This window comes from Adiantum capillus-veneris, chromosome 25, assembly GCF_014529385.1.
Source record: "Adiantum capillus-veneris isolate H3 chromosome 25, ASM1452938v2, whole genome shotgun sequence".
Lineage (NCBI taxonomy): Eukaryota > Viridiplantae > Streptophyta > Polypodiopsida > Polypodiales > Pteridaceae > Adiantum > Adiantum capillus-veneris.
Genome location: NC_140955.1, coordinates 39,243,221 through 39,266,203, shown reverse-complemented (window position 1 = coordinate 39,266,203; position 22,983 = coordinate 39,243,221). Strand labels below are relative to the sequence as shown.

At 43.5% G+C, this 22,983-nt stretch overlaps 1 protein-coding gene across 5 annotated transcripts in view; it reads left to right on the top strand.

The window, feature by feature from the left end:
* LOC147424753 (protein S-acyltransferase 10-like) overlaps window positions 1-22,983 on the top strand; it is an 85,865-nt gene that overhangs the window by 14,730 nt on the left and 48,152 nt on the right. For 3 of the 5 annotated variants that reach the window (XM_086500315.1, XM_086500316.1, XM_086500314.1), the window contains one exon: window positions 155-244. The exons of the other annotated variants lie outside the window; for them this stretch is intronic. In XM_086500315.1, coding sequence (XP_086356441.1) covers window positions 155-244 — 90 coding nt within the window. The remainder of the gene's footprint in view (window positions 1-154; window positions 245-22,983) is intronic. 5 annotated transcript variants of the gene reach the window in all.

Here is a 22,983-nt window from a genome sequence, read left to right as displayed (position 1 = left end):
TTCATTCACGACCAACAAACTGGGAGATTTCTAAAATCAGGAATGTCCTCTACATGTGTGAAAGAAACGCTCTAGTAGACAATGAATACTTATTTAAGTTTGACATTAAGTTAGAAAATTGTTTACGAGCTCTTTAATGCTGAATGCTAGACAGGTTGGCCAAGACCGAGAGATCTCGAGGTGTTGCTAGCTACAGTTCAAGCACAAGGTTGACTCTTTGGCTTGGTACAGGCAGTAGCTTAAGGCAAGTGCTTAATCAAGAATTTTCAGCTTTGGCTGATTTTGCGACTGTTTATTTGTTACTCACAGACTCAAGAGCTTATAGTAAACTAAAGTTTGGTGCAGGTAAGGTGAGAGCTGTTGTAAAAAATCAATTGATAGCACAGTTAAAGTTTTGAACTAATATGCATTTTGGTTTAAAAGGGAAAAAAGAGTGAATTGGTGGGCATTGGAGGCCAAGGAGTCTACACTTTGAACAGAGCTTTGAAGCTGTTTATTTATTGGTTTGATCAATGAGTCCTTGTTTTGGAAAAAGCTCTCTTTAAGTCACAACAGAGTTCATTCTTGTGAATTGAGTCGATTTGATCTAAGCATAAACCTCTTAGTAGGCAATAATTGTTCTGATTGTAGCCGGGTTTTGCTACACATGGTGGATGTAGTTTAGAGCTTGTGGAAGCATGCTCTTGGTTGAGAGCTTCTGGTGCCTGTGTCTGTAGTAGGATGAGTATGGCGTGGTATCTGCAACATATGCACAGTAGAAACAAAGTCATGTTTGCAGTACTTGAAAAAAAGACTAAAATTGAATGGCGAGTTTGGGGACTACAGGTAAATAAGGCTCAAATGTTAGAAATCAGCATAGGCACCCTAAGTAAGGGTGTGATGCAGACACGTGTAGAGGATTTTCCATGAGGCCATTTATAATCTCGAGCAAGCACTGGAAAGCCGGTTTTAGTGTATCTATTCTTGGGTTATAGATTGCTATCCTCAGAACTGCTTTGCTGCTGCTAGAAGAGCTGCGTAGGGAGGCTGCAGTCATAGCTGGCAGCTAGGATCCAGCAGCTCGTGCTGGAGAATTTCAACTAGGCTGAAATCAAAGCCAGACTTGGTCTGTGTTTTCCAAAGGAGTAGCTTGGCGATAAAAAAGAGTTTTTGGAGTGTCAGGAGGAGACAAGACAGCAATATATCTGGCCAGGTTGTGGCCTCCAGAGTTGCTCCCAAGTGTACCATTTGCTCCAAAGTTTCGGAGTATGTACAGGTATTGCACAAGCATTCACTATCACTGTTTTCTTGTACGGTTGTGATGTAATTTTGGGAGTAGAGTGGTTCCATAAGTTGAAGCTTCACATGAATCATTGATAAGCATTCTTGGCATTCAATGAGTGTCTCTCAGTCTGTGTTTTTACAATGCAAGGATGGGATTCCTTCTTTGCCTTCAATCTTGCATATGTGGGCTAGAGGGAGTTGTGGCACGACGACAAGAGCAGTAGTTATGGATGTTAAAGATGATTTCCACCTTCTCTTCCATAAGAAAAACTTAAAGATCGTGTCATTGATGTAGTCAAGGAATGTCCACCTGTATGTAAGATTCTTTTAATTGGACTAAGGTGAGAGAAGGACAAGTAGAACCTAAAGTGGAAACAAGGAGCATACCAGTAACCATACTCTTTGATGTCTAGGCCTTGCTAACAGTCTTGAAACACAAAAGCAAGCCTATGGGAGTGTGTCTAAAGCTCATGTCTCTAAGTCAATGAAAGAAGCCAATAATCTAGAATAATGCTTCCATCACTGCAGGTTAAGCATCGAACTCTACTATCTATGGGAGGGGGGTGATAAGCGAGGTATCCATACCTGGGATGCATAGAGGGAATGTAGGCATGGCTATTGTATCAAATAGCCAACCCTTCATGTGGGGCTCTTGAAAGGGGCCAGGTGGCAACATAAGTGAAAAATAAGCATGCATACGCCTATCACTACACACACAACATGGAAAATTTTCTAGCTCTACTGGTGGAGGTAATCCTGAGATAGACACATGAGTCTGATATATCCATCCAGATGTGAAAATAGATCGCTTTCTAATATAGCTGAGATATGGAAGATCATAGCCTCAGTTTTCCGCCTATGCATGCAAAAAATCTAGTGCCTATGGATGCTGCCTAAACCTCTCGCATGACTCAACATCAGGACAATATCATCAGCATATAACATATTGTGGACCTCTGTGCGGGATCTCTGACCCTTAACCTTCACTATGCTGTATCTAGTGTGCTACCTAGTCCAAAGAGGGTTAGAAGACGATGGGCAGCCCTTCTTCACACGAATGGTGTTGGCAATGGTAACTGATAATCTACAGTGGCATCGAACTCTCCCTTCCTCCCCACACATATAGTGCATAAATCCCCCGTATCGTTTCGGATAGCACCCCTGTGATTTAACTTTTAAGCCTCTGAAAAAGGCGCACTCTGGGTATAGGCCTTGCGGAAATTCATAGAGCAATCAAGCTGTGATCCACTCTAGAGAAGTTACACCTGAACACAATTTATCCTGGGTGCGGAGCCTCTCCATCTCAGTGGACATACTCTTGAGATATGCCCCATAGGTCTTGGTAAACATGAGGCCTATAATTAGAGTGGTCAAAATCATCCACAGCTTTATGTGGCACCATTGTAGTAATAATGGTCCAACTGTGAGGAGAACCTTTCACAAGCGCTCACCGGTGTGCGATGAAAGGTACAAAGATGCGTGTAACATTTATGAAGTGCTTGCCACCCTATATGAAACCGGCTGGCCACTTGAAGACATTGTTAAATCACTGCAACAATACCAAATTGAAGTGAAAACAGCGGAAAGATTTTGAAATCACACCCGAGTCAAGACAATCATGGCTACAAATTTTTATGAAGCGCACTCACATAATTTGGGATACAATCAGGGCTCTAACCGTTAATTTATAGGCCCAAATGCCCAAAAGCATTCAAGTGCAGTCTGCTATTTACAATTTGAGCTCCCAAAAGGAACTATGGCTGATAATACCCTGCAATTTAAATCATGTGTAGAAAATTGCCACGTCATCAGGTTTGTACAAGTTGCCACACCATCAGGTCTGCATGGATGCCCCGTCATCAATCCATACGTGCTGCCACATCAGCAGTCAGCGATCTCCTCTGCTCTTGGGTCTCTTTCGTTGGTGGGATTATTGCCACGTCACAATTTGTGACATACAAACCACCATCATCACACCCCCTGCTCCCCAACCCACCAAATGAAGAATATTGACCCTTGATAGCACTTGTCAAAACCGACATATCACTAGTGATTAGTAGACATTGACATCATGCAGACATGCTCATAACCATTCATAAATGGTCAACATAGAGCATGCAACATACACATGTTACCAAGAAGCTTAACTCAGTTGGTGAGACCTTTGCGATGTAACCCCAAGGTTGAGGGTTCGAGGCTCACGAGTTGCGTCCTCTTGGGTGTATTCTCCTCCCCTATTGGGGGGGTGGTTCCCACGGTTGCTCCTTGAGGGTGTAATGTACATCAATGTACAGTTGTAAATATATGATATGTGTATAGTTTCTCCCTACTACCTTCCCCGCTCTGATGGTGAAAAAAAAACACACATGTTGATCCACACTGGTTTCTGATGACATTAATTATTTAACTTGTCGTGGTCCACACTGGACTTCAGATGTCACTTGGGATCCGGATCTATCTAATCATCACATCCAAGTCGCCTCTCTACTCTTTATACATGTCTTAGACATGTTGATCCACACTGGTTTCTGGTGACATCAATCATTTAACTTGTCGTGGTCGACACTGGACTTCAGATGTCACTTGGGATCCGAATCTATCTAATCATCACATCCAAGTGGCCTCTCTACTCTTTACATGTCTTAGATGCACTAGAATTATCATCACCACTCTGGTGAATTGAGATAGAATGCTGCAGACATTCTACCTCACATACATTCATTCAAATAATAGAAAAAGACACTAAACGAGTTAACATATTTGCTGCAAAAATCAATTTTACTTACATATATAAAAGTCACTGGTCAGAGTACTGTTAGCTCAATACCCTTGAGAGTGTCAAAGACACAATGAGTTGACACTATTTACAATCGTTGCTGATCTGCTGGCAAGAGAGTGGAGTGGCTCTCAGCCTTTGCATTAGACGCGACCGCTGAATATGCTTGAACTCTTGGCATGGCAGGCTCCAAGCCAAAAGTTTCAAGTAAAGATTTAACAACCGAGGGGTATCTGCCAAGCCCCCAACGTGACCAAGTACTTCTGGACCAGCTTTCCATTTACTTTCCTTATGTGCTAATATTTGTTCAGGTTGAAGGATCTTCTGTGTCTCTTCTTGATGTGGTTGTTCCTCTGACAGCATAGCCTTTGGCACTTGTTCCTTGAAAGGTCTAAGGAGACTCACATGAAATGCATTGTAAATCTTCCAATATCTGGCGACTCCAGTTTGAAGGATATATTGCTGATCTTCAGCGTGATCTGGAAAGGGCCATAGTATCTCACTAAGCTTGGGATAAAGCTTCTCTCTTCCCTTTATCTTTCTAAGTACGACCTTCTCAAACTTGAGAAGCACACAATCTCCTTCCTTTAACTGCAACTCCCTTTTGTGCTTATCCACTACCTTCTTATGCTTGTCCTAAGACTTGTGCAAAGACTCCTTGACTTTAGTAGGAAAGGATATAGCAAGATTCTCAACAAAATGGTCTGCCTGATCCTTGGTAGACAAGTTAGGTGGAGCCATTTGACAAGCACTCGAAATTTAGATTTGTTAAAGAGCTCAATTTTTATTGAAGCTGGCGAAAAGGCCTTGGAATAGATAGGTATTTGTTGACACAGTATTGGGGACCAGAAGATGGGCCGGTCTTGTCGAAAGTGGCATGGGAAGATGAACGGATATGGCTGAAAACAACGACAAGGGGTGCACAGCCCCTCGTCTATGATGGTGGACAACAACACTTTCCGAATGTGGAACCTCCGAGAACAACTCAGTTGTGGTGATCTGCTCAATGTGCAAAGACGTTGCCAGAGGAGAGGTAATCTCAAAAACACAAAGACACAGGAGAGGGAGGGCGATCTGGAACAAATTCACTAGAGAGAGAAAAATGGAGAGAGAGTGAGCCAAACACAGAATCTTATTGCTAATGGTCTCGGCAAGTGGTGGAAAATTTTAACAGCTCCTCTCAGCTCTTGGTTGGACTGTACAATTGTGGAGCTGCCAAGTGACACCTGAAGAAGAGGCATGTCCATCTTGCGTCCAAGAAGACGACCTCCATCTGCTCTCCAAAAACTCTACTGGGTAATTGTATGTGGGTCTACGAGTGTTGACATCGGGTAGCAAATCTAAGATGCTTGCATCTAGGAGAGTAACCCATATCCAATCAGGTATCTCCACCATCTGCACCGAATCAATTGGAGCACACTGTTGTTGCTCCCTATGAATGTAACCACTCTCGTCCGGCACACCATGTAACATCTGGTCCGAAGTAACTTGGCTGAGAGTAACATTTGTTGGGTGTGAGTCTAAATCTGAAGAAAGAGGATTAAGTTGTTACAATCCACTCAACACTATACCCCATATGACTTCCAGGCCAAAGACTTTATCTCGAATTAACACCTTATGTCTGCCAAATACTACCACCATACCAAGTTTGCAAAGCTCATGGACTGAAACGATGTGATACCCAAAACGAGGCACTTTAATCCTCGTTAGGAGGGTTTTTTTTCCTGGCGTTTTTCTTTTTAGGGTTTATGAATTTTGGCCATCGGCCTTGTAATTGTCTACAATCACCTTGTAACAGGTTTACTTCCCCTCGGTGTCTGCACCATTTTGGGTGCTCCAAAGGGGGTCAAGCAATAGAATGTAGTCGATGCTTTCCCAAAAAAAGAAAGAGTAAACGTTGCTAGAGAGAGAAAAACTGGAGAGAGAGTGACCCAAAACATTGGCTCTCATTGCTAATGCACAAAACATTGGCACCTTCCCTCCCTATGTACCCAATAGAGTTTCGTGAACTCCACAAAGAACTCTACGACCTGGAAAATAAGACCAAAAGCTGGAAGGAATAAGTGGCATAGGGTATCAGACAAAAACACCCTAGTACCCAATAGAGTTTCGTGAACTCCACAAAGAACTCTACGACCTGGAAAATAAGACCAAAAGCTGGAAGGAATAAGTGGCATAGGGTATCAGACAAAAACACCCTAGACCAGGGGTCACCAAGGGGCACATGGTGAGCAAAACACTGGCATAATTAGGCTGGAAATGGAAAACCTACCTCACAGACTCACGTGTGCCGCTTACAGCCACAAAATAGCCCTCTCCTCCCTATGATTAGACCCTAGGAGCAATTGATCTTAGGAGTTGAGGTTGACCACCTCTAGGCCTTGTCATGTGCTCGAGCAGAGGGAAGTTTGAGACTTAGTGCAGGCTTGCCTCCCTACAAAGGTGGGCAAGATTACTTAAATACTACTTGTTGCAAAAACTTCTTGAGTTTGAGAGTTCAGAGTCTAGACACAGTGGCTTTGGCCAAGGTAGTGGACATGAGCCCTTCGGCTCTGGGTGTGGTGTGAGGCTTGAGCACACTTCCAAGATTGGCTCCATGATTGTGGTTTGTTGTTGATGTGATTGTTGAGAAGGTAGACTTCTTGGTTTTTCTTTGTTCCATGGGCCTTCCTGCCGGCTCTGGGTGTGGTGTGAGGCTTGAGCACACTTCCAAGATTGGCTCCATGATTGTGGTTTGTTGTTGATGTGATTGTTGAGAAGGTAGACTTCTTGGTTTTTCTTTGTTCCATGGGCCTTCCTGCACTTGCTATCTCGGATGTGATATCTCATTGGTACCTATATTGAGTCCCTAGAGACTACTGCTATAGTTGCTGGAAGGTGGCAGGGATCTTTTGATGTGGATGGTATTGAGGAGGCACTTGGTGGGGGCTTATCGCTCATGTGTGAACACGGGCCAATGTTAAACTCACTAGAAGGGTCATATATCATATACATGATGAACGTGAGGAGGTTAGCCAGATCGGGAATCTTTGGTTGGAGGTTTCTGAGGTTGTTGATAAGCAAGCTAGAGTTAGGGGTGCTTTGTCTGACTACCTACTAGCATCTCGCCAATGGAAACAGCTACAAAAAGCACCTTGTGTCCACGACGACAATCACAGGCACCATACAATAGTTGATTATCGACACCGTATAGCAGTTAGATCTTGCATGATAGCCATTGACTACTGATGGCATCACTCACAAAATGAGAGCAAAGCATTGTGTGAGAGCTGTGAAGTTAATGCTTCTATTGTTGGATGCTAAGGCCCATGCGTTTGTGTATTTAAAGATCATAAGGCATAGCTCCTCACTTTGCATGTCCGATTATTCAAACTTCACGGAAATTGTTCAAAAGCTTTAGAGCAAGGCTTCCCAACAAAACAAGCATTTCACCACAATTTTTTGTTAAAGGAGAAATTTTCCAAGTTCTTGAAGCTGGATAGTGGAGCTATAAAGCTAAAGAAGGGCATTATAGCCATTTACGTATGACAGGGGTATGACCAGATGATGAGGTCAAGAGCAAGCTCTAAAGTTTGTGCAAGAAAATGGCAACGATTACTCCCATTTGGTTTCAGTAGATCATGGCACTTTGGAGAGTGTCTTGGGGAATGCCTTATATGTATGTAAACGGTCTTTTTCAAGTTCTCGAGAGTTTATCATTAAGACAAAAAGAGGAAAAGACAACAAAAACCTGAGACCGTTCCAATTGACTGTAAGGATTCTAGTCACTAAGCCTTAATTAAGTACTTAAACTCATGATTAAGACTTAAGAAACTAAAACTGAACTCAGAACAAGACTTAGAAGACTCTGTGTTTGATTGATTGAAAGTGTGATACAAGGGTTCCTTTTATAGGAATTGAATAGTCATCAGTGAAGAGGCATGTCTCTTTGTGAAGAGACATGACTTTAGGCGAAAAGACACATCCTTTCGGCGAAGAGCTGCAACCATTGGGTGAAGAGTCGCATCCGTATGGTGAAGGGGTGTGACCAGTCGTCGAAGGAGTGTGGCTTTTGGCGAAGAGGTATGTCTTTTGGGTGAAGGGGTGTGACCATTCGAGAACAGGAGTCCTCCTGGGTTAGTCACACTTCGCATCTGTATCTATAATGAATCAAGAAGAGTGTAACAAGTCACAATCGTGACATTCCCTCCCATTTACATTAAAACCCCGTGTTCAGATGAAAGTCTTCCGTTTTTCAAAGAATTCTTGAAGGAGGTTTGGGTACTGCTGCATATCTTCATCCGTCTGCCAAGTTGAGTCTGACTCATCAAGATCCATCCACTTGACAAGAAATTTTGTTGTGATCTTTCGTCTTGTTTCTTTTTGTCTTACATCAAGAATCTTTTCTGAACCAAGAATTATGTGTTCATCTTCAATTTCTGGCACATAAGAAGATAAGTCTGGAATTGGCGAATCTCCTTGTATGTATTGTTTGAGCCAAGAAATGTGGAAAGTTGGATGAAGTTTTCCCCATGAGAGTGGAAGTTCCAACTTGTAACTGACAACTGAGTACTTCTTGATTATTTTGAAAGGTCCATAGAAGCGAGGGCGCAACTTTGGAAAGACCGATTTCACAGTTTTGTAACGATGAGGTGCTACATATAATAAAACCAAATCTCCCTCTTGGAAATCTGCATGTCGTCGATGCTTATTGGCTTGTTTCTGGTACTTTTGTTGGACATGAACCAACTTGTCACGTACTTGAATAAGTACATCTTGCATTTCTTGAACCAACTGATCTGCTAGAGCTACTTTGTGTTGAAGAACAAAGTTGGTCAGTATAAGAGGAGTATGCCCATAAGCTGCTTGGAATGGAGTCATGTCAGTTACTGAATGGATAGAGTTATTGTATGCGAACTCTACAAGTGGCAAATACTCTTCCCATGATCCCAATCGAATTTGTATGTAATGTCGAAGCATTTCTTCCAAAATTTGATTCACTCTTTCTGTCTGCCCATCAGTTTGAGGATAGTATGCTGAGCTGAATAACAAATTGTTGGGGTATAAAGCCCAATGTGGTCGCCCAGGTAAGTGGGCGGGCCGCTAGGTATGTACACATATTCTTTTGTAAAAACCTAATAAGAACTCACTATGCTCTACACATTACAGTAGAGCGAGTTCACCATATTGTCGTGCTCTTCTTCTCGCACTCTCTCTCGCGTCGCACTTCCGCTCGTACTCCTTCAACTGGTATCAGAGCTCAGATCGAGGCTCGGGGCAGCACTGCAGGAGGCTAGAGTCACCAACTTAGATTGGAGTGAAATTCGACAGGCAAAGACACGGCCCCAAATCTTGTGGGAAAGCCCGAGGGGCTTGGTGTTGTCAGAATTTCATTCTGAGGTCATCTCGGCCACCGTTCGGCTTGGACAAAGGTCTGCGCAGGCCATTTTCGACTACGTGGTCTCGACGGGTGCAGATCCGACTCTGCAAATTTGGGGTTTTCGGCCTACGACTGCAGGTGCTGAGGATATCGACACTCCCAGAGTGTTGATTTGTGGCTGTCTACACATCGAAGGACGGCTCACAGTTCTTGGAGGCGTCACATACGACACGGGCGCATCTACACACAGACTGTAGGCGACATCCACTAGTTCATCAGGTAGCTTGTGTTTGCTGCTTGATATTTCAGATTTCATCCTGACATTGTAGGTACTTCCACATGGGATGTATTGTCAGAGATGATGATGTCTGTTGAGGGTTTGCTGGCTGTGAGTCACGCAGCAAACAACCGCCGCAGCGGTTACAGCATACAGTGGGAAATTTGTGGATGTATGACTTTGTGGGAAGTTTATGTACTGTCAGATTTACTGCAGCCTTTGTTGAGGATCGAGTGAGGTTTTATTGAGCTGGGGGATTCTCGAATGTTGAGATCCTTTCGGTGATACAGGTCTTGGAGCGATCCCTCGAGCACCCTTAGATAGGCAGCTAGGATGTATTGATTGTGAGTTAGACAGTTGGGATTGCATCTTTGCTTTACTGCCATTGAGGCATTGTCGCAGTCTATGCTTACAGGACAGTCAGAGACAGTACAGGTGCAGGACAGGTTTACCCACAGCTTACAGTGTTAGAGAGACAGTGGTTTTTTGAGCTGTTTATTGGTTTGTTTTTAGTACACCAGAGCCATTTTACAAAGGAGACTCTGCCAAAATTTCTGCAGAATCTGAAGCTTTCTTGGTTCATTTGACAGGTTGATATTGGTTCAGAGGTCAGTTTACAAGGGAAACTCTGCCGAATTTTTCCCAGGAAAGTAAACTACTGTGAATCGTAGCTATGGCTGGATCACAGGACACTGCTCTTTACAATATCAAGAAGCTGGATGGAACCAATTTCCCATTGTGGAAGCAGCAGATTTGGCACGTGTTGGTACAAAAGAAGCAGATAAAACCTATAAAGCTCAAGGGGATAAAACCAGAAGATATGGACGAAGATGAATGGAGCGAAATGGATGAATTGGCACTTTCTACCATTATGCTGACTTTGGCAGAAAGCGTTTACTTCAATGTAGCAGACGAGATGTCGGCTTATCAAGCATGGTTAAAGCTGAGTGATCTTTATGAGAAGCAGAGTGCAGCTTCACAGGTATACTGGCTTAAGAAGCTTGTTGACTTGAAGATGAAAGAAGGGACACCTATGTCCAATCATCTGAATGAATTCAACACAATCTATAGTCAGTTGTCAGCTCAAGGTGTCAAGTTTGATGAACCTGTTAGAGCTATGTTCCTGTTGATCACATTGCCGGAAAGTTGGGACACTTTTCGCACAGCTTTGAGTAATTCTGCACCTCCAGATGGTTTGAACATAGCAGGTGTAGAAGGAAGTCTGCTTACTGAAGAAACCAATAGAAAGACAATGGACAAAGGCAAGGAACAACCTTAGTTGTCAGGGGAAGGACCAAAGAAAAGTACAAAGGCGGAAAGAGGAATCAGTCTCGTAGCAAGTCCCGCAGTGCTAAAGGCAAGAGTGACATAGAATGCTACCATTGTGGCAAGAAGGGTCACATGAAAAGAGACTGCAGAGAATGGAAAGCAGAAAAAGGCAAAGAGAAAGCTGAAGACCATGGTGAGAAGAACAAGTCCTCAGTGAAGATTGAAGAAATAAATGTGACAAACACTGTTGCAGAGGATGACAGTCTAGTGTTTGGAGACATCTACTTCTTGAAGAATACAATGGACTCAGCTCTTCTTACAGCATCTGATGGAAATGCACTGAGTGACTGGATTATAGACTCAAAGACATCACTTCATGTGTCTCCAAACAAGGAGTGGTTTACCTCTTATGTGACCACTAAAGATCATGTTCGGCTAGGCAATGGGCAGACATGTGAGATCTTAGGTGTTGGAGATGTTCAATTGAAGTTTCAGAATGGCTCTTCTTTCACGTTGAAGAATGTGAGACATGTTCCCGCAATTACAAAGAGCTTGATCAACACAGGTTTACTTGATGATGCTGGCTACATCACCACTTTTGGACAGAACATGTGGAAGATATCCAAGGGTTCTATGAAAGTAGCACATGGAGTAAAGTCTGGAGGACTTTACATGATTTATGTATCAAATGTCTCTAAAAATGTAATCAATGTAACCGAGCAGCCGAACGTTTCTTTGTGGCATAGCCGGTTAGGACATATGTCCAAGAAGGGAATGGAAATCTTGTCTCGTTCTAGTTATTTGCCTGGCTTTTCATTTAATGATTTTGAATTCTATGAACATTGTCTGTATGGTAAGCAAACACAGCAGCCACATAAGCATAGAAGCAATAGAAGAGATACACAATTGGCACTTGTTCATAGTGATTTGTGTGGACCTATGCCGAACCTATCTCTAGGGGGAGCTTCTTACTTTATGACATTTATAGATGATTACTCGAGGAAAGTATGGGTTTACTTTCTCAAGCACAAGGATGAAGCGTTTAGTGTTTTCAAAACGTTTGTGACACTTGTGGAGAATCAGAGTGGCAAGAAGCTTAAATGCTTACGCACTGACAATGGTGGAGAGTATGTTTCAAAGGCCTTTCAGGACTTTTGTGAGTCAAAAGGTATAAAACGTGAACTTACTGCTCCTTACAATCCTCCTCAAAATGGTGTTGCTGAGAGGATGAATAGGACCATACAAGAGAAGGTCAGAAGTATGTTGTCTAATGCACAGCTGCCAAATGGGTTTTGGGCTGAAGCTGTATCAACAGCTGTTCATCTTGTAAATAGATCTCCTAGCAAGGTTTTGCAGAAGGATTCAGTGCCAGAGATGGTATGGTCAGGCAAAATGCCCTCATACAAGCATCTCAGAGTCTTTGGCTGTGAGGCATATACTCACGTTCCAAAGGAATTTAGGAACAAACTTGAGCCAAAGAGTAGAAAGTGCATCTTTCTAGGCTATGGTAATTCTGGTGAGATGGGGTACAAACTTTGGGATCCCGAATCCAGAAAGGTTGTCCGTAGCAATGATGTTCACTTTAATGAATCCAAATATCATTCTAAACTAGAGAGGGTTGAGGAGATTAGAAGAGTTGTCTTCCAAGAAGATAGACCTGCACGTGCAAGACAAAATGTCAGGGCTCAAGAGGAGCAAGGACAGGATAGAGTGGAACCACAGGTTGTGGCTGAGCCTGAGCCACCTATTGTGCGTAGATCTGGACGTGTCACGCGACCTCCTGATAGGTTTGTTCCATCTATGAATTATGTCATGTTGACTGATTGCAATGAGCCTTCATGTTACAAGGAAGCAGTGCAAATGAAGGACTCCGGGAAGTGGCAATTGGCCATGCAGTCAGAGATGACAGCTCTGCATAAAAACCAGACATGGAAGCTAGTTAAATTACCACGGGGCAAAAAGGATCTACCTTGTAAATGGGTTTACAGGTATAAGATCACCGCTCATGATAGTCAGCCAAAGTACAAAGCAAGGCTTGTTGCCAAGGGCTTTAAGCAAGAACAAGGCATTGACTTTGATGAAGTCTTCTCTCCGGTGGTCAAGATGACTACATTGAAATGCTTTCTTGCATTGGTTGCCATATTAGATTTGGTGTTGCACCAAATGGATGTCAAGACAGCGTTCTTGCATGGTGATTTAGATGTGGAAATTTACATGCAGCAGCCAGAAGGATTTGTTGAGAAAGGCAAGGAAGATTGGGTATGCCAGTTGTTAAAGAGTCTTTATGGCTTAAAACAATCACCGAGGGCATGGTACCATAAATTCCACAAGTTTATGATTTCTCAAGGCTACAAACGTAGTGAGTTCGATCACTGTCTATATACAAAGAAGGCTAAGGATGGCAGTTGGCTGATCCTTATTTTGTATGTGGATGACATGTTGATTGCTGGCAAGCACTTGGAAGAAATTTCAGCTTTGAAGTCAAAGATGGCAAAATCGTTTGACATGAAAGACATGGGTGAGGCAAGTAATATACTTGGTATGCGCATTGAGAGAGACAGATCAAAGAAGTTGATTTGGTTATCTCAAACAGAGTATATTGACAAGGTCTTGCAACGTTTCAATATGGAGAAGGGAAAGGCATTGAGTGTTCTATTGCCACCATATGTGAAACTTAGCAAACAAGATTGTCCTGTGTCTGAGGAAGAACAGGCTGAAATGGATAAGATTCCATATGCGTCTGCAATGGGTAGTTTGATGTATGCAATGATTGCTACTCGCCCAGACATTGCATTTGCAGTGGGAGTAGTAAGTTGATACATGTCAAACCCAGGCAAGAAACATTGGGAGGCAGTGAAAGGAATATTGAGATACCTGAAAGCTACAAAGAGTATGCGTATATGCTATGGGAGTCAGGAGCTAAGTGTAAAGGGTTTTACAGACTCAGATTATGCAGGTGACTTAGACAACCGAAGGTCTACGTCAGGGTATGTCTTTACATTGGCTGGTGGAGCAGTATCATGGCGTTCTAGATTACAAGATTGTGTTACTCAGTCTACTACAGAGGCTGAATATGTTGCAGCATCAGAGGCATGCAAAGAATCAATTTGGCTTAATCGACTAGTAACAGATTTGGGAATCAAAGAAGAGATGCCTGTGTTATATTGTGATAGTCAAAGTGCTATACAATTGGCTCGCAATCCAGTTTATCACTCAAAGACAAAGCATGTGGATGTGAAGTATCATTTCATCAGGGAAATGCTCGAGGATAAGCAACTTCAGCTTGTCAAAGTTCACACCACAGAAAATCCTGCCGATCTACTTACAAAAGGACTTCCCTCAGAGAGCTTTGCGCATTTTCGCAAGCAGTTAAGTGTAGGGTAGTACATCACTTCTCTACATCTCTTGTATATTAGCTTGTATAGTAGCTTCTCTCACACTTAAAGTACCACATTGGACTTTAAGTGGGAGGTTGTTGGGGTATAAAGCCCAATGTGGTCGCCCAGGTAAGTGGGCGGGCCGCCAGGTATGTACACATATTCTTTTGTAAAAACCTAATAAGAACTCACTATGCTCTACACATTACAGGAGAGCGAGTTCACCATATTGTCGTGCTCTTCTTCTCGCACTCTCTCTCGCGTCGCACTTCCGCTCGTACTCCTTCACAAATTTGTACCGAGGGATTTGAAAAGGGATGTCCAAAAATGCCCTGTGAATTTTGGATCTCTGTCTGAAACAATAGACTTTGGTAATCCATGTAATCTGAAAATGTGTTGTACAAACAATTGCGCAACGTCTGGTGCCGAGACAGCTTTCTTGCAAGGAATAAAGTGTGCCATCTTTGAAAATCGATCCACCACTACGAGAATCTGTGCATTGCCTTTTTGAGAACGAGGCAATGTAGTGATAAAATCCATGTTGACACTTTCCCATCTTTCTTGAGGTACGTGCAAAGGATGAAGTAACCCTTGAGGAAGTTGTCGAGAGGCCTTCATTGTTTGACAGGAATTACAAGCTTTGACAAACTTGATAACATCTTGCTGCATTTGTGGCCAAAAATATGTTGCAGATAACAATCTGTATGTCTTGTTGATGCTTGGATGAGCAGCAAAAGGGACTTCATGATGTTCTTGGATCAAAATTTTCCGCAATGGTGTATTGTGTGGAACACAAATGCGATCAATGTAATACAACAACTCATTGAGAATGGTGTAAGTTGCAAACATATTCATCTCTGTAGGAGTCGGAGTAGAGGATTTAAGGGCTTGAAATGCATCCCCAAAATCTCGATCTGTCAAATACTCATGCTTGAAACAAGCAGGTATTTCCCTCTGCACACTGGAAATGGCAAAGTTGATGGCTCGAGGAAGACGGCTTAAGGCATCTGCAACTGCATTTGCGAGGCCTGGCACGTATTGAATAATCATATGAAAATTTGCCAAGAACTCAACCCATCGTCCTTGACGAGGATTCATCACCGGTTGAGTAAAAATGTATGTCAATGATTGATGATCTGTCTGCACCACGGAATCTGCGCCAAGAAGATAATGTTTCCAAGTGCGGTAAGCATGAACAATGGCTAAAAATTCCTTGTCATAAACTGGGTATCTCATTTGTATGGCTGAAAATTTGCGGTTGTCAAAAGCAATGACACGCTCATTCTGCATAAGAACACCTCCAGAAGCACGATCTGACGCATTGGTCATGACCTAAAAAGGTTGAGTAGGATCTGCAATAGCCAAAACTCGAGTTGTCGTCAAGGCATGTTTAAGGGCTTTGAACGACTGTTCTGCTTCTTCAGTCCATTGAAGTTTATCCTGCTTGGTAAGCTCAGTCAAAGGAGCTGCAATGTCGGAGAATTTGTGGACCTTGGTATGATAAAAGTTTGCAAGTCCCAAAAAGGAGCGCACATCTAAGATGGTGAGCTGTAAAGGCCAATCCACTATGACCTGTATTTTCTTGGGATCGACTGCAACGCCACTGGCAGAAATAATGTGACCAAGGTATTCTACCTTATTCTTGAAGAAATCACTTTTCTTCTTATTGATGTATAGCACATTGGTTCGCAAAACTTGGAAGACAAGCTTCAAATGTTCCTTGTGGTCAGCCATCGTTCGACTGAAAACTAAAATGTCATCCAAATACACGATCACGAACTTGTCCAAGTATGGTCCGAATATTTCGTTCATCAGCGTCATGAAAGAGGCCGGGGCATTGGTTAACCCGAATGGTAATACCAGAAATTCATAGTGACCATACTTTGTGCGAAAAGCTGTTTTATACTCATCACCAATGCGAATGTGAATTTGGTGATACCCTGATTTTAGATCAATTTTGGAGTAGATTTTTGCTCCCAATAACTGATCAAATAACTCGTCAATGCGAGGCAGGGGAAACTTGTTTTTGATCGTCAACTTATTCAAAGTACGATAGTCGATGCAAAGACGCATAGACCCATCCTTCTTTTTGACCAACAGAACAGGAGCTCCAAAGGGACTTTTGCTTGGGCGAATATGACCTTTATCCAACAAATCTTCTAGCTGCCGCTGTATCTCTTGAGACTCTGAGTATGAAACTCGATAAGGGGCTCGAATTGGTGGAGGTTGGCCGGGGATCAAATCAATGGGATGATCCACGGGACGCCGAGGAGGCAAAGTTGTTGGTAGCTCGTCGGGAAACAAGTCCAAATGTGGTTGAAAGAAGGGTTGCTGCAAATAGGCAATATTTGAGGAGGATTTAACTTCTGCTTCTTCTGCATCGGGTTTAACATCTCTTAACATGATCAAGGTAGTAGCACAATCATGTTTTCGAACCAGCCGTTTGACTTGTAAAGCAGAAACCAATATAATGGGTTTGGCACTGAAAAGACCACGAAGCTCTATTTCCTGTTGCTTGTGAAAGAGCCGAATTGAGTGATCTCTGAAACTGATTATTGGATCGTACTGAAATAACCAAGATTGGCCAAGGATCAAGTCGTAATGTGACAAGGGCATAACTGAAAAACCAAGCTCATCTTGGTAATCCTGTGTCTAAAAATCCAGCTTTTCAATCCTTTTGTTGCACTCGAGAAAGGAACCATCAGCAAGTTCTACTTGGTAAGCTGCCTCACTAGGTTGAGTTTGAAGGCGCGATTTAGTAATCAAAGATGTGCTGACGAAATTAGTAGAACACCCACTGTCCACAAGAACGTTGATTGGCTGCTTGCCAACAAAGCCAAGGAGGCTGAGAACCTGATTCGAAAGATCCACTAGAGCAGTAACGTGATTCCGAGCATTCATCATTAAGGCACTTACAACCTTGGAAACTCGAACACAACGTGCTGCCTGTCTGGGATAGGAGGTGGGCTGTGGATAGGTTCTGCAATTGTGGTCTCCATGTGAGAATTCTGGCGAGGATTTGAAGGATTTGGCTTCTTGGGGCATTTATACCATTTGTGATCTCCATGACAAATTGTACATAATCCTGTACGGTTGGAGTTGGAGGTTGAAGGAGCTGATGAAGAGGATTGCTGTCCAGAGGACGTATTCGGCCGAAAATCACGACAACCATTCCTTCTATGATTGGGACGATTGTTTCGTCGATTCTGACTATTTGCCGAAGAGGGGGCTCTGGAAATGGCTGCTTGTCCAGAAGATTGGGGTCGGAAAGAAGATTGTCCAGCAGAGTATTGTCTGGAAGAGTGAGCTCCTGAGAAAGAACGTTGATTCTGACCACCTTGTCCTTGGTAATTACGTTGTGAAGAGCTTGCAGAATTGGAAACTCGATCACCAGGAAGGAAACTTCTGAGTGGGCGCCGATTGTCAACAAGACGCTCAACATAAGCGATTGCAGCATCTAGTGTGGTAGGGTTAAATTTATGGACATCATCTCGCAGGGAAGGCTCAAGTCCGTCAACAAAACTGTGGAGTTTGTCAGAAGGACTAAGTGTCTCTATCTCAAGAGTTAATTTCTGAAACTCTGAGATGTACGCGGCCAAGGAGCCAGTTTGGCTCAGGCGGCGGAGAGAAGACCGGGCGTGGAAATCGGCATTTGCAGGCTCAAAAGCCTTGCAAAGAACGCGCCGGAATTTGTCCCAAGTAGTGGTGATTTTTCCATCTTTGATGCGGCGACGCCACCAAAGGAATGCAGTATCCTTCAGTAGAGAGCTAGCCAAAGCAACTTTCTTGCTTTCAATGAGATCAATATTTGAAAAGTAAACCTCCATTTTGAAAAGCCAATGGTCCAGCACGCGCTTATCGCGGCGACCGTTGTATGGCTCGGGAAACTTTGCATCTATCTTCTTTTTTTGTGCTGTGTTTATTATCTTAAAAAGATATTTCAATTCAGGATTGTCTACCTCTGGTTCCGGAGCGTCGACTTGCTCAGGAACTGACTCTGCTACCGAAGAAACTGAATGGGTAGCTGGCTGCGTCCTCGAAGAAGAAAAGGCCTGCAGGACATCCAAACGTGCGGTCATCGATGCAAGACCGGTGGAGAGGGCCTCCTGGAGGACGGACATTTGTTCTCAGAGTATGGCTATCGGATCGTCTGGTGCAGCACTGCCTGTCTCTGACATTCTGACGGCTCAGAGAGAATATCTCGGAGAAGTTGGAGAGGTGTGGTTGTCGTAAAAAGGTGAAGCTGCTGTTGATGCTGCGTCCCACTCCTCTAAGAAATCTGGTCCAAGATCCGAATCCTCGATATCTTCCACCTCGTCGATAGGAGGTGTGTCGTCTGGCGTCAAAGGCGTGTAGTCCGGAAGCTGTAACTTGCTGTGAACCCGAACTAAAGGCTGCTAGGAAATGATGTCGTTTACTGAATCCACGCGACACTCTGTCAGAGAATAAGCCAAGTGGGGGTACCGGCTCAGTATGTGCTCGTAGTGTGGCAAATGAAGAGGCTCGCATGTAACGATGATATGCCACACCACCCAGCCCTGTGAGCACGAGGCATGCCGATGAGTGACATAAACCAGGTAATTTTGGGGCAACACTGTTGGCTGTAATGCAGGTACAGGAGCAGGCTCGGGTGCCGGAATGAAGTCGGGAACCTGTCTTTCCTCTGGAACTGGAACCGGAGACGGGGAATCCGAAATGAGAATGCGGGTTCCGGTTCGGGTACAGGTTCTGCTTCGGGGGTATTTGGTATAATTATCACTTCGGGAGCCGGAGGAGGATTTTCTGGCAATATTTCTTCGGGCACCTCATCTATGTACGAGAGAAAATTGATGGGAACATTGAAGGCATCATCGTCCATGACTCTGAACAAGCCCACGTGCACATCTGTTGATGGCCAGAATTGGTGGCGTGGGAAGTTAGCAGAATAGGGTGCGCTGAATTTTTATCCTGATGGCACTGTCTTGCCATTTGCGCTGGCTGCCGCTGGCTTCTTGGCATTTTTTTTTAAATTTTTTTCCACAAAGGGGTGCCCAAGGGTGCCCACTTAAAATTAAGTGGGGCGGCCGGCCAAAATCTTGTAAAGTGAAAGGGTGGCCTTGGTTAATAAAATCCAGCGTTGGCTTTTTTTTAAATGAAACGCTGCGCTGCAAGCTTTAAAAAACGTAAGCTGCTGCCTCTTCGAAAAACAGCCAGCGCTTCCTTGTGTAGGCTGCCGTGAGCAAGTTGCCGGGTGAAAACAGCTAGCGCTTCCTTGTGTAGGCGGCCGTGAGCAAGTTGCTGGGTGAAGGGTCGGCCTGGAGGCTTGGGCTCGTGGCTTGATGCGCAAGGGAGAACCACGCGAAGGGTCACCTACTCTTGGAGATTCTTACTCCAGAAGTGCAACTGGCATGCCGCAACACCCAAGCTTCTGCCATCTTCTGCTTATTTTTGTGTATGTGTTTGAGAAAAAAGTTACCTCATGCTGACATGGGTCCTGACCATCTTTCTTCTGCTACCATACAACTCCGGGAAGGGGGAGAGTAGCGGTGAGGGTGAGAGGCTCACAACCTTCGGGTCCCGGGAAAAATTTGCTCTGATACCAATGTAAGGATTCTAGTCACTAATCCTTAATTAAGTACTTAAACTCATGATTAAGACTTAAGAAACTGAAATTGAACTCAGAACAAGACTTAGAAGACTCTGTGTTTGATTGATTGAAAGTGTGATACAAGGGTTCCTTTTATAGGAATTGAATAGTCATCAGTGAAGAGGCATGTCTCTTTGTGAAGAGACATGACTTTAGGCGAAAAGACACATCCTTTCGGCAAAGAGCTGCAACCATTGGGTGAAGAGTCGCATATGGTGAAGGGGTGTGACCAGTCGTCGAAGGAGTGTGGCTTTTGGCGAAGAGGTATGTCTTTTGGGTGAAGGGGTGTGACCATTCGAGAACAGGAGTCCTCCTGGGTTAGTCACACTTCGCATCTGCATCTGTAATGAATCAAGAAGAGTGTAACAAGTCACAATCGTGACATTGACACTCAAACAACAGGGATTGACTTTATCATGATTGACTTAGGAATCGAGGAACAACGAGATAAGAATGGGAGATGGTATCACATTAACAATATGCATAGTTGGGCCAAAAGAGTCTAAATAAAGGATGAGCCTCAATAAACCGGCCAAATTCAAAGGATTGAGCTGGATTTGGAAAATCTTTTTGAAACAATTCTTGCATAAAATCGAACTCGAACAAGATAACACAGAGGGGCAAGCCAATGCACACCTATGTTGCCTGTTGAGTCTTGAGAGAGATTATTTTTAAGACTCCACAAAGATGTGAGGGTTTGTACGAAGAATGGATAAAAACACTTAAAGAGGGAATTGAAAAGGAGTGCACCAAAGACCCTTGAGGAGGCAATAAAGTTGCAACTATTTATGAAGATGGCACATGCTTTGATGGCGCTTATAACCCCACCAATACGAGCCCAAATCCAAAGAAATTGGCACTTCGTAACCATTTTTGAAAGAGAAAAGGGATATCCCATTTGCCAAGGAAAATCAAGTTTCCTTATAGATAGAAAATAATCAAAGGTTTTTGACTTGAGAAGTAAAAATGTGTGTTTCACCTGCCTATCTCTAATCATGACCAATGTAATTGCCCGAAACTTAAGAAAAAGGGGAGTGGGCAGACGATAAAGAACTAGACGAGGAAAAGGGACAAGCTAATGTCATTTATAGCTTTTCTTTAACTAGGAATGAAAAATATAAATTTGTTGAGGTTTTACATATGATGCTCATATGTGTTGCCTGTTCAAAAGGAAGCTCCCATTTGTCATGGAAAGGAAACTTCCTTTCAGATAGAAAGTAATCAAACCTTCTAGACTTAGACAAGAAGAGTATGAACGGGCTAAGAAAGCAAAAGTGTGTTTCACGTGCCTATCCCCTAATCATGCCCAATGGAACTGCCCTATGCTTAAGAGAAAGGGGAATGACCAGGGAATAAAGAACTTGACAAGGGCAAGAAACAAGCTAGTGTTATTCAGAGCCTCTCATTAACTGAGAGTGAAAGATATAAATTTGTTGATGTTTTGCATATGGTTCACATATGTGTTACTTGCTCACTGCTATGTGGGGACCTACTTCCGGTCCACAGGAGCTTGTCAAACTGCGTGACTTTGTGTGTCACAAACGAGAGTGCACACGAAAATTTAATAGATGCAAACATAGACTCCCTTGCAGGAAAGCACTCAAAAAACAACCTGCTTTCCTTCAAAGCTTCTCAGAACCCATCTTTATTTGTAAGGTGCAGTGGAATGAATGTTTGCGCTTTGCTCAAGATGAGTGCTCTGAATTGTGCTCAAGGTTCCTTTTGTTCTTATGGAAGGTAGAGCCTTCCGTTCTTAATGAGAGAATGCTATGATCACAAACAAAGTGAATGGACACTGTGCGTGTAAGTGTATGAGACTGAGAGATAGAGAGAGAAGAGAGATACGACACCAGAGACGTTGTAAAACCCTCCTCCGAAGGCCCCACTCTCGTCGGTGAGAGTGGTCTACTTATGATTGCACAATCTGGTACAATGGTGATGCATGAGACCGATGCAAGTCTAGGCTATGTCGACGATGACGATGGTGATGAGGAAGTCGACCTAAGGGCTGAAATCTGCAATCTTTTATCTGCTGTCCAAAAACACTATGGGCTGAAATCTGCGACTAGTCCAAAAACGCTGATTTGGGGGCTGTTTTCTGTGGGTCTTTGTCGCTGAAAATATGCAGGTTTAGGGCTGAAAACTGAGGTTCATCAAGGCTGAAAACTGAGGTTCTTACCGGGCTGAATTTGCTACTCTTGAGGGCTGAATTGGCAGGCCTTTCATTGCTGAAAATGCTGCCTTGTATCTGCTGAAACTGCCAAAAACGCTAGGTCTATGAAGCTTCTCAAAAACGCTAGGCTGATGGGAACAAAAACGCTAGTCATGGGGAGTTCTGCTGGCGATGATGCTGATGCAAAAACGCTATGCACTGGGGTTTTCCGGTGATGATGCTGAGTGGAAACGCTAGGTCTGAGCTTGCTTCGGTCGCGGTGATCTGCTGATGAGAAAATGCTAGGGTTGATTCTTCTTGCTTGGAGGAAATCCACCAAGGGGTCTTGTTGGAGAAGTTGCTTGCTGAGCTTGGCTCCTGTTGCCTTTTCTGCCATTTAGTGCTAGTCTAGGTTTGCTTATATACAGACTTACTCAATTTGCCCTACCTACTTTCCAACAAAAGTCACTTAAAAAGAATAAATGGAAAATGTCAAAAATAGGTAAAATAGGCTAAATGCACTGGAAAATTTCCTTGAAGGATTCTGATGGGAATGCTTATGATCATGCTGTGTGCAACCAGAGGATATGCATCTATACTAAGTGTCTGGACATGCACGGTCTGCGAACAGACGCACAAAAGTGCCAGATCACTTCCTATTCTAGACTGACTTGATTGAACTGAACCCTGATCATGCTGTAGCTTGTCCACGGACACAAAGGTTTGGATGTGTCACGTGACATTATTCATGTGCTTGCATCTTTACGTGTAACTCTTACTCGGTTCGGATTTCCTTTTGAGACCAATGGGGTATTTCCTATATGATGCTCCCGTCACCCATCGTGCGACGCATCGGGAATACCTGTCACCTGTTCTCTCCCACT